Source organism: Cyprinodon tularosa, unplaced genomic scaffold, assembly GCF_016077235.1.
Source record: "Cyprinodon tularosa strain WSP-4 unplaced genomic scaffold, ASM1607723v1 ctg151, whole genome shotgun sequence".
NCBI classification, from domain to species: Eukaryota; Metazoa; Chordata; class Actinopteri; order Cyprinodontiformes; family Cyprinodontidae; genus Cyprinodon; species Cyprinodon tularosa.
The window spans coordinates 648,154-660,632 of NW_024038343.1; the positions used below are offsets into that span (position 1 = coordinate 648,154).

General features: G+C 36.8%; 1 protein-coding gene across 8 annotated transcripts in view; it reads right to left on the minus strand.

Annotated features, from left to right (window-relative positions):
• LOC119779786 (thrombospondin type-1 domain-containing protein 7A) overlaps nt 1–12,479 on the minus strand; it is a 242,010-nt gene that overhangs the window by 44,860 nt on the left and 184,671 nt on the right. For all 8 annotated transcript variants that reach the window (XR_005280288.1, XR_005280289.1, XR_005280290.1 and 5 more), the window contains one exon: nt 12,332–12,473. Coding sequence is in view for 4 of the 8 variants with exons in the window: in XM_038279571.1 (XP_038135499.1) it covers nt 12,332–12,473 (142 nt within the window). In the remaining 4 variants the exon portion in view is untranslated. The remainder of the gene's footprint in view (nt 1–12,331; nt 12,474–12,479) is intronic.

Below are 12,479 nucleotides of genomic sequence, written 5' to 3' on the forward strand. Positions count from 1 at the left end.
CACACATCTCATTTTTCGTGCCAGAACAGACTTGGATGTCTGTAGAAGTATTCTCAAAAATAAAATGCCGTGTTTTAACCAAGAACAGAGATGCCACAGTAACCCATTTTCCAGCTGTGTCTTCAGCCAAGCTAGTGTTGTCTTGCCATGAATATATATATCAATATTATTTGTCTAAAGTAAATACATTCATAGTCTGTTTATGTGAAAAAACAAAACAGTGTAGTTAAATCAAGCTTTGTTAACCTACTAACTTTTGCTAAAAGAAACTGGGAAAACTGACTTTTCTGGAGTCAAGAAACTACAAGTATATCGTAAATTAATAGAAACATTTCTTGTTTTTGCCTAAAGCAAATGAATAATTTTGACCAGGCAATGCATCCAAGCTGGTTCCTAAATCGTTTTTTAAATTTCCAGCAAAGAAGCAGTGTAGTTTTTTTTTTTTTTTTTTATAAGTAAAGAGCCAATTTAGCACACATGAAGATATATGTGGCAATTTGTACAGTTAAGACAACAAAGTAAGAATAAATATCTGAGGGCAGTAGCTTGGAGACCAAACAAACCTCTCTTCAGAGGCATTAAAAGTACTTTACATAACTAGCTCAGTCAGCTGGGCATTCAGCAAAGTTGCTGAAAGCCTTAAATAAAAGTGAGTAATTTAAATAATAAAGAAAATGTAACAAGATTCAGATTAGAATTTCTAATTTTTTTAACCAGCATTGCTGTTTGATGCTCAACAGCAGCACTTTCATTTCTCCAAACAATTAGGAGTTAACTTAGTAGTTTTTTTTCCTTATCAGTATTATGCCATCTTCATATTTTACTTGTAGTTTGACTTCATAACTATGACTCACACTAAAGCTTCCACCTAAACAAGATTATTTGGTCCTAACATTTCACTATAAACTATTGTTGCCTATGCGATTAGATGGATTGGAATTTTAATTACTTCAATAGTGTTTGCATTCAAATGTTCTTTTATTCATTTGTTCAGTTAAAAAGGAAAGAAGAAAAAAGTAATGCCCCACCTAACAATTGTGGATATAAGGAGGATCATCATTGCACGAGAGTGGCTATTTGTTTAACATGATCTGTGCAATCTTTACATGTACTAATAAATATAAAAAAAAAAGGTAAAAAAATAACAAAACTTAGAATCAAAGAGCATCTTCTTGTTTGTCAAATCTTAAGCTCATAAAGAAAATATAAAAAAGCATATTTTATTAGTGTTCAAATTACACTACAGTATTTTGCCAAAATGCATTTGGGGGTTCTCAGTCATCCACATCACAGCAAATCCAAACCTCTAGAATAAAAGTGTAACATCTTCAACTACTAAAATTGAAGTCTGTTTGTCTTTAAAAACTTTTTATGGTTGTATTTCCAAAAGCATTTTTTCACTTTTCCCTGTTCATGACTTTTGAAATCCTCCCTTTCTTAATCTATGGGGTCCAATTTGTTGACGGACCCCCATTCCAACAAAGTCCTTTAAACTATCCTATCAGCATCTGACCAGAGGCCCCCCAGCTGAGAGCTTTGGTGATCTGACCCCATACTTATCAATATGTAGAGCATTAACTATCTGTCTTCCTTAAATGGAAGATTCTTATTTTTTTTCACCCCTGGGGCAAAAGAGGTTTCCAACTCAGAGACTAGTGTGGGTGAGGAGAAATCTGTCCCCCGTATGTATCTCTATGTTGCCATGGAGTCATCCATGATTGCTGCATGGAATATTTTTCCAGCAAACCTGCTCACTTAATCCTGTTTCAGTGTTGCTAAATAAGCATGAAACATTAATTTGATATTTTCTTGGGAAAAGTATCTTTTATATTTTGCTGCTCTAGATGTTCGGTAAACATCCACATCTAAAAGCTTTTGTTAATCCTCTGCTTTAAAAAAGCATGGAAGACTGGTGTGTGATTCTTATGTTCAAAATGGTTTTTCTTTTGTTTTTTTTTAAATATATACTATTTATACTTTTGTTAATTTGTATTAATTTAAAAAAAAGAGTGGAAAAACTTGCAGTTATCTCTGCCATTTGTCCTTTTTAGCATTCATAGAACTGTCACACAGAAGCTTTAAAAGAAAATAGATTTAGTTAGAAGAGAAAACATGCATTAGCATTCAGCAGGTTGCCACTGTTGATTTTACTGCTCAACATGCACAGTGAGATGAAAAGGAGGTGACTGGGAGTCATGAGATACATATAGTTATTATGTTCCCAATTCTATTCTTTTGTAAAACTGCACAATGGAAATGTGATGAAACACTCAAGCTTTGAATACGGTCTAACCTTTCAGGTTTGGTGCAGAAAATGTTTTATTCAAAACATTTTTCAGCATTTATTCAAATGGTTTGATGAAAAATATCCCTATTAACATTCAGCAGTTGGTGCAATTACCCGAATGAACTGGCAGCTGAATTATGTTTAACTGATAAAGAACTAAAGGAAATGTATAAGTTAACAATAGTGTGGAATCACAGACTGTTGGCATTTAACGATGATGCAACTTCTGACAGAGGCTGCAGGGTTTTGTTTTTCACTGACATTTAGAGTGCTATACTTTCGCCTCAGACTCAGTCAAATCCTGCAAAAGTGACAAGACAGCTCATTCCAGGACAGAAGGATAATAACTCAAAGCACTCAGCAAATCCAACTTCAGAGTTAAAGAGGATCCGTCAGCCGCCATTACTACAACTTACAGTAGGCCTGCTAAGTATGATAACTCTAAGAGATCTGAAAACCATCCAAGGACACACCTTTATACTGTGTTTATATCAGCTTGGTCAAATAGCTGTTAAAAAGAAAAAAAAAAACAGTGTTTAGAGGACACACTGGAACACTTTAAACCTTTTCAGTTCAGATTATTTGGTGACATGGGGAATCTAAAAATATGTCATTTAGCTAGTGCTTGGACCAGTTTAATAGAGCATTTCAAGAAGTTCAACCAAGGATTGTTTTTAGATCAATTTACATTTGTAGCAAAAGGTATAAAGTCATGGGAAAGAAAACACTAAAAACACTTAAAGAGCTTCAAGCAGCCTTGTTTCATCAGAGAAAAAGACACAGCTAGTTAGTTGCTAATTTAAACCATCTAATGAGCTGATCCGTCTGTAAAGGCAGGAATTGTGTCTGTTTGCTGCTAAAAGAAAAGTTATCATGCTGTGCTCACAGAAATTATAAATGAAAAAAATAGCCCCCATCTTTGATTGTCTGGTATTCTGCTTCTTATTTGTCTGACACACCTGAATCAGGCAATAGATAATTAAGAGGACTCTGGAGAAATTGGGTGTGTACAATTTCAGCGGCTGCATCCTCTGTAGGACCAACCTGGACTGAGTCCTTCGAAGGCCATGAAAATAAAGAGGTCAGAAGAGTTTGGCTATAGATTCAAACTGGTCCAGCTTTCTCAGGGTGTCACCGTCCCTCGCTAAGCGTAAGCTCTCTCACCTAGCAACTGTGACAGTTGACTCAAAAAGTGGACAAAGAATGAATACTGAACTTCTCACTACTGATCTGTGTGCTAATTACATTTTTGAGGAGTTTCAGCAGCAGTACTGTCGCTTGTAGTTCACACACTGCATAGATACTGGAATCTGAGCTTAAATGTCAGCCAAACCCATTTGCACAAGGACAGATAAAACTTTCCAATAAACAAAACATTTCCTGCTGACTCTGTATTTAAATTTATTTTTTTCACTAATTCAAGACGAAATTATTCATATGCTTATATTATATCATGATGCACTATAATATAATATTCACAACTGTTCATCGCCATTTCCCTTTTTCCTCTTAGCGTGGAGCAGACGGCTTGCTTGGACTTAGACTGAATCATGGGATACCCAAGGCTATAAAAGATACAACGGACCTGTTCTTCATACCGGGCGAACAGTAGGCTTTACATGTCAACCGCATATGAAGGAGTCTTTTAATCCATTTTACCAAGCCACTGCACTGTGATGTACAGTAATTGCCTTGATGACGAATCTGGCCTTAAGAAGATGCAGCTGCCGGAATCAAACACAGACACTGAGTGCTAAGGAGATAACTCAGCCATTTGTTTCAGGTGTGTTGGACCATCCAAAAGTAGCAGGATGTTGGACACTCAGAAACTGAAACTGTCCACCCGTGCCATAATTTTTCACTATGTTAATGTCCATGACAGAACTACTAGTAAGACATGACAGAAGAAGGAAAAAAATACTAAAGAAATTACTAAAATCAAACCCTATTAGTGTTTGAACTTCCCAGTGACAAATACACAACCAACAAGAGACCCGTAACTTGATTTTAAAATAGGTGAGATTTATATTTGTAAAAACACTGCATTTACACTGTTTTTTTTTTTTGTTTTTTTTTAGCTCTGTCACTTATTCTGTTATTTTTATACAGTTTTTAAGGTTTTGCTGTAATCTTTTGCTGTTGTAACACCACAATTTACCCACTGTGGGACAATAAAAGGATTCTCTATTTCATTTACATTCTAAGAAGCACTCAAATATTGTTAGTTTTGAATAATAAAGCTGCAGGTTTTTATAATTATTAGACCTTTTTTATAAGACCATAACAGAAAAGTGAGGACTGGGCAGGCAATTTACAGAGGAACAGTAGTTGAAGCCATGACAGGTTAGAAAATAAGATCAAGAGACCTACAAAAAATAAAATAAGAAAGGCAGTGAGAAGCTACTTTCAACTCGTGGAAATATCTGAAAACCTTCATTGATGAACTTTTTATTGATGTCAAGCCTCCAAGAGTACTAGGGTGCATGGATTGTAATACAATACAGAGCCTTATTTTTTTTTTTTGAACTCGCAATGGTTATGAATTATTGGTGAAAGTGTCGTTTTTTAAGGCTATGTGGGTATGACCAGCTAGTCTCTATGCCAACACAGACAAGGGCTGCATGATATCAGAACATATTGTGATATTATTGAATATTTTAGGGATGCTATTATTAATTCACATTCTCCCAATTATCGTCATACATTTCATTCAACGCAAAGACCAGTCTCTCTTTCTGAGCAAAGCATCAGTAAAGCGCTATCCAGCTGTGAAACACACAGTGATGAGAGCACCGTGCTCCTAATGAACAGGACATCAATAGTATCACAGACTGCATCACCGATCACATTAACTTCTGTGTGGACAGCACTGTGCCCATCAAAAAGATTCGTCACTCCTCTAATAACAAACTCATGGATCAACCCTGAGATAAAGGCACTTTTGACAGAAAAGAGAAGATCCTTTAGATCAGGGAACAAGGAGGAGCTGAGAGCAGTGCAGAAAGAACTGAGGAAGAAAATCAGGAATGGGAAGAATAGCTACAAGAAGAAGATGGAGGATCAGCTGCTGCAGTAGAACAACATTAGAGGGATCTGGAAAAGCCTGAAGACAATCTCAGGCCAAAATCAGAACACACAGGCTTGAAGTGGGATAACGATCTGAACCAGTTTTTCAACAGGTTTGACCAACTACCCACTCCTCCCCCAACCCAGAAACACCTGCTGTTAACTTCACCTTATTTTATTCTTATACACTTTTCTGAGGTCCACATTTGTGTCACAATTTTTCTATAATCTTTTGGCTGCTGTAAACATCAGAATTACCCCATGGTGGGACAATATAGGGATTTTCTGTTTTATCTATTCTATTCTATCTAGATCACTAAAAACATACATAATTGACATATACAAGCAGGCAAACATATTGCTGGCATACAAAATAAGCATGCAAGATATATAAATTATAATAGGTGATTAAAAATGCAGTTTTGATTTTAACAAATTATACCTCATAGGGAAATGGCCAATTGTGTTCAGTTCTCAAAGACTGAAACTCCACGTCCATGACCAAGACTCTTAGCCCAAAAAATTTACAAAAAGGAATACCCCCAGTTTAGATTCAAGCCTCCTTATGTGGGCTTTCAAACTGATTCAATTTTCAATTCATGAGTGACACTTACTGTAACAAATGCTGTAGAATGGGAGAATCTAGATAGAATGAAGCAGGATGAGGAAAAGTTGTCTCTACGTCAACCAGCAGCCCAAACATATAGTAGCAAAAAAATGAAAATAGCTTCGGACAACTACTTATATTGGATGAGATATGACTATGGTAGCACCACAGTAGGGACAAGTTCAAGCCAAAGAGACACGTCTGGACTGAAATTGTCCCCCGCTGTTTCGGCTGTTAAGTCTCTACCTCCATCTACCTCTCTACGTACCCAGAGACTAACATTACTCTGTTTTAAACTATAAGCTTTAACAAAAAGGAAAGTTTTAAGCCTTGCCTTAAAAGTAGACAGCGAGTCTGCATAACAGACTAAAACTTTTTAAAACTAAAAGTTTTTCCACAGGAGAGGAGCCTGATAACTAAAAGATCTGCCTCCCATTCTACTTTTAGAAATTCTAGGAACCACCAGTAAACCTATGTCAAGTTCTCTGTTAGGAACATTAGGAACAATCTGATTTTCAATAGAAAATGGGGCTTGGTTATAAAGGGTTTTATATGTGTAAATACTATTCCTAAAAGTAAGCCAATGAAGAGAAGCTAAGGTAGGAGACATAATTCTCATTTTAATATACATCAGAACACTGGCTGCAGCATTTTGGATCAGCTGAAAGCTTTTAACTACAGTTAGTGATTTGCTGATAGTAAAGAATTACAACAGTCTAACCTTGAAGTAACAAATGCATGGACTAGTTTCTCAGTATCACCCCCAGACAACTGATCCTGCAGCCCACTGCAGTCCTCTGTAGATAGCACAAAACCAAGTCTGGAAGGTTATGCAAAGAGAATATTATCAACTTCTGAGAAAACATAATTACAGGGATCACATACTGAGAAATCCTTGCACCATATAGGAACTGGACCCAGATGGAGTTTTTAGGATATACACGTTATGCATATAAAATGAGCACCTAAAGCAGCCAGATGATCTAAGCAGAGTAAAGCACAGATATGACTTACAGGTGCTGGTCATAAAATTAGAATATCATGAAAAAATAGATTGATTTCAGTAATTCCATTTAAAAAGTGAAACTTGTATATTATATTCATACATTACATACAAACTCATATATTTCAGATGTTTATTTTGTTTAATTTTGATGATTACAAATGACAACAAATGAAAATCTCAAATTCATCATATCAGAAAATTAGAATATTACTGAAGACCAATAAAAACAAAGGATTTATAGAAATGTTGGCCAACTGAAAAGTATGAACATGAAAAGTATGAGCATGTACAGCACTCAGTATTTAGTTGGGCCTCCTTTGGCCTGTATTACTGCAGCAATGCGGCGTGGCATGGAGTCGATCAGTCTGTGGCACTGCTCAGGTGTTATGATAGCCCAGGTTGCTCTAATAGTGGCTTTTAGCTCTTCTGAATTGTTGGGTCTGGTGTATTGCATCTTCTTCTTCACAATACCCCATAGATTTTCTATGGGGTTAAGGTCAGGAGAGTTTGCTGGCCAATTAAGAACAGGGATACCATGGTCCTTCAACCAGGTACTGGTAGCTTTGGCACTGTGTGCAGGTGCCAAGTCCTGTTGGAAAATGAAATCTGCATCTCCAAAAAGTTGGTCAGCTGCAGGAAGCATGAAGTGCTCTAAAACTTCCTGGTATGTGGCTGCGTTGACCCTGGACCTCAGAAAACACAATGGACCAACACCAGCAGATGACATGGCACCCCAAACCATCACTGACTGTGGAAACTTTACACTGGACTTCAAGCAACGTGGATGAAGTGCCTCTCTTCTTTTCCTCCAGACTCTGGGACCTTGATTTCCAAAGGAAATGCAAAATTTACTTTCATCAGAGAACATGACTTTGGACCACTCACCAGCAGTCCAGTCCTGTTTCTCTTTAGCCCAGGCAAGACGCTTCTGACGCTGTCTGTGGTTCAAGAGTGGCTTGACACAAGGAATGCGACAGCAGAAACCCATGTCTTTCATACGTCTGTGTGTGGTGGTTCTTGAAGCACTCACTCCAGCTGCAGTCCACTCTTTGTGAATCTCCCCCACATTTTTGAATGGGTTTTGTTTCACAATCCTCTCCAGGGTGCGGTTATCTCTCTTGCTTGTACACTTTTTTCGACCACATCTTTTCCTTCCCTTCGCCTCTCTATTAATGTGCTTGGACACTGAGCTCTGTGAACAGCCAGCCTCTTTAGCGATGACCTTTTGTGTCTTGCCCTCCTTGTGCAAGGTGTCGATGGTCGGCTTTTGGACAACTGTCAAGTCAGCAGTCTTCCCCATGATTGTGTAGCCTATAGAACTAGACTGAAAGACCATTTAAAGGCTTTTGCAGGTGGTTTGAGTTAATTAGCTGATTAGAGTGTGGCACCAGGGGCCATCAATTTTGAACCTTTTCACAATATTCTAATTTTCTGATATGATGAATTTGAGATTTTCATTTGTTGTCATTTGTAATCATCAAAATTAAACAAAATAAACATCTGAAATATATGAGTTTGTATGTAATGTATGAATATAATATACAAGTTTCACTTTTTAAATGGAATTACTGAAATCAATCTACTTTTTCATGATATTCTAATTTTATGACCAGCACCTGTATGTTTGCTCCTTTGACATGTCAATTTTTCTCATGTAGCAATCAGCCTGAAAGGATCGTTCTTCTCTTTTTTTTGAAGTCAAGCTTTATAAAGTATTTGGCTGCTGCTAAACGGCGATAACAAATGAACCCCTTTGTGTGAAAAGAGGATATTTAAGCAGTTTGAAATATCCTTACAGCCAGTGAAGGAGGCTACAGTCTCTGTAAATTCTGCCAGCAAACACCTTGGCCATATGGATGTATTTAGGTTCAGACTTTGGAAAAATATGGAATACTTAAAGCTAAATGTAAGCAGAAATATTGAGAAGCCTAACTTCCCCCCAAAATAATATCAGCGATGAGAACATTTTACTCCAAAAATTGCGGTGCTGATTCTTCCAAAACAACCTGGATGTGTTGTAAAAACCTTCTTTAACAACAGAGACTGAGGTATCGGCCATAAAACAAGCCATCCGCTAAGAAAGATGGCTGTTTTTAGCAGCAGAGAGCTCATTTGCAACTTTGGGAATTGTGCCTCCGTGTGCCAAGCAGCCTTGTGTCACTCTGGGGACCCAGAATAAGGAGAAGGAAACAAGAAGGAGCGACAGTAAGAGAGAAAAGCAGAGGCGCAGCAAAAGGTAGAGAAACACTGAAGGATGGAACGACTATACAAAAGAAAAAAAGAATGCTTTACCCAAATCTCATTTGTTATGTACGCACACACAGAGATACATGTGTTTCAATGTGCATCCTCTGAGCAGGATTATACCATCTAACTTAGTGTAGCAAAACACACAAGGATTGATTGTAGTCTGCTTATATAAGAGACATTTAACCACAAGAACATTTTAACACATAAAATATAGGAATAAAATAGGAACCAGTTCTAACCTGATATTTAATTCAGGTTTCTGAAAGTTTTAAGACAAACATCGAGAGCAACCTCTGCCTGAATGATATAGGAGCTTGAATTCTGCAGATTGGAAAGCCTTCAAAGACTTCCAGCTCTTATTGCTGCAAGCAGTTTTTTAGTTTATGGTAAATTAAATATAAATATGTGGCTTAATTATCTTAAAGCAAGGTCTGTTAACTACTTGGCATCATTTCAGCTTAATATTTCTAGTGGAGTGGATCTTAAAGCAAGATTTATTTTGCTCTTTTAAATCAACATTTTAAAAGTAGAGATGGACTGATAAATAACTGATAGCTAAAACGCCTTGCAGTAATAGTCATACTCCTTGGATTTTCACATTTTGTTACATTGAAATTAAACTCTTCAGTGCATGTTATTTAGATTTTTGTCATGAACCAAAACCAAATACTTCATAAATCTAAAGTGCAGGGATTTTTTTAATTCATAATGGGCCAGCCTTGAGTCATAGCCTACAGTCATAGTTCCAAGTCTTTTAGGACACAGCCATTTGAATAAATTGTATACCAAGCCAAAGTTACAAATGATATTTATTATTTGAAATTAAAACATGAAAAAATGTTTTTTCTGCCTTGAATAAAAAAAGAAATTAAATGCAATTACATTAAATGCCTTTTATTGCAGTAAAAGTAGTGACAAAACATAACAAAAACAAGGGTCATATTTTAGAAAAATATATCTGACCAGCCAAAATCTTTCTAATATTTGAACCATTTCAGTTTGAGGCTACCCGGGAGAAATGCAGTCTTACCAATATCAGTGGCACATTTACTGATAAAGGATTTGTAGCACTCTAAAGTTAAAATAAAATACTACTTTCTTTTGAAACTGTTCTGCTCTCACACAGGCAAGCTTGATTATTACTTGTGTACATCCTTTCACTCAAATTAAACACAAATTTAAAGGATACAGGCAGATGATATGAAAACCCTATTAGCCCATTACCATGCCCATTAGAACCCCTGGCTTACATTAACAGCTAGTAGAGAGTTAACCACACATATGGCAAAGTTCAAGTGAATACAGAAATAGTATGGGAGGCTAATATCATAAAATCAAATACCTCTTCAAAATTATGTCACAACATAGGTACATTACTGTTAAAGATATTCCAATGAGACTTTGTACCATCCTTTCTTGTAGACTTAAGTTTAGGGGTTGAAAAACAAAAGAAACTAACTAATATCTGGCCACTAAAGGGTAGCAAAGAAAGACAATGGTCCACCTGCAGGTCACATGTAACTTAAAGGAGCTAGCCTTTTATGAAGATTTTATACTACTTTTTTCTTTTTCTCTGAATGGGATTGAGGGCTGGACGTAAGTCACCCATGGGCCAGAATCTCAGGTTGATTGCCAGTTAAGTAGCCCTATTTTGAGGCATGTCTTTGCCTGCAATGAAAGATTTTTTTTCTAATTTATGCCAAATGGCTATATCTCGGTCAGATTAGATGGAGATAATCTGTATCATCAATTTTTAAGTCATGAAAACAATTTGAAATTAGATTTAGTGATTGGAAAATCTGGGTGTGTGTGAAGGATAGTTGTCCAACCAAAATGTTAACTTCTGCCATCATCTCCAGTCATTTGCAGCCTCTAAAATGTTTCTTTTCAGGATTGTCCCAAGTGTAGCTCCCTATCCATTCTACTTCAAGCTGATGTGCAGTTTTTCCACCTCGCTGCATGTTGGCCGGAAAGTTTTGCCTCAGTCTCATCTCACCAGAGAACCTTCCTCCAGATGTTTCTATACAAGGCTTGCGGTAAAATTAAACAGGATGTCATATGACTTTCTTTCAACAGTTGATTTTGCTTTCCACTCTTCAATAAACACACCATTCATGGAGAGCATGAATCATTAGTGTTCCCTCAAAAGCTAGTACCACGGCTTTTGCTCCATCATAACTTCAGATTTATGATGGACTTTCCTGGAGAGGACCTGTGGTGCTAGTAAACATTTGCCTTTTGTATCTCTGCTTCTTGTTGTATGTCTGCTTCTGTCTCCTTGAACCCAAATAGACCTTAATAGAAGGTCCCTCACACTGAGCCTGGTTCTGCTGGAGGTTTCTTCCTATTAAAAGGATGTTTTTCCTCTCCACTGTCATTGCATGCATACTTCATGTAAAGGATTGCTGAATAGTCAACAACAAAATTCAAGCAAATACTGTCACCACAGGTTTACAAAGTTCTCCTTCAGGAGGAGCATGTCTTGCATGTCAATCACTCAGTGTAATCTGACAGAGACTTTTAACTAATCTGACTCTAGGATCTGATGGAACTGTTTTGATACAATATAAACAAGGTGATATGAAGTAAATTCATATTTATACTTAAAAAGACTTATACTTTAATCTTTAGAATGCACATACATTTTATTTAAATATTTTTGTCTAACAAGCTGAAAGATAATGCTTGGATTCAAAGAAAGCTAGCAGTGGTCAGAAGTTCCCGTTTCTCGGTTTTGTGTAAAAGTGTATAGTTATGTTGCTTTGTAGTCATAAAAGGTGTGCTTACACTTGTTTACACTTGGGGAAAAAAATATATATACCAGGTGAAATACAAAACTTCAAAACTAAGATCATTTTGCAAACAATTTATCCAAAGCAGCAAACTTAATTCTAGGGAAAATTAAAAGCAACATCATGTATTTATGTATGTATGCATTGCATACCCTAGTCTTAAAGAAAGCACGTCGAACTGCAGGCTGTGCTGCTTTTTGAAAGTGGTTTAGTTTTTATTTATCCATAAATATTCAGCCTGGCTGTTTAAAAATCTGAACATTCAGCACAAAGCAGCAGCAGAACTGCTGCTCTCAGGAGGTACTTGGTTGCTTCCTCCTTACCTGTGATGTTGTAGAAGTAATTGAAGCAGTTTAGGTTCAGACTGCATGGCTCTTTGTCAGACAACTCCGGGCATTGCCTGCCCACACCAGGGTATCGAAGGGTGTATGCTGTCCGCACTCGGCTGTTGTTTCTGGTACAGGGCTGAAA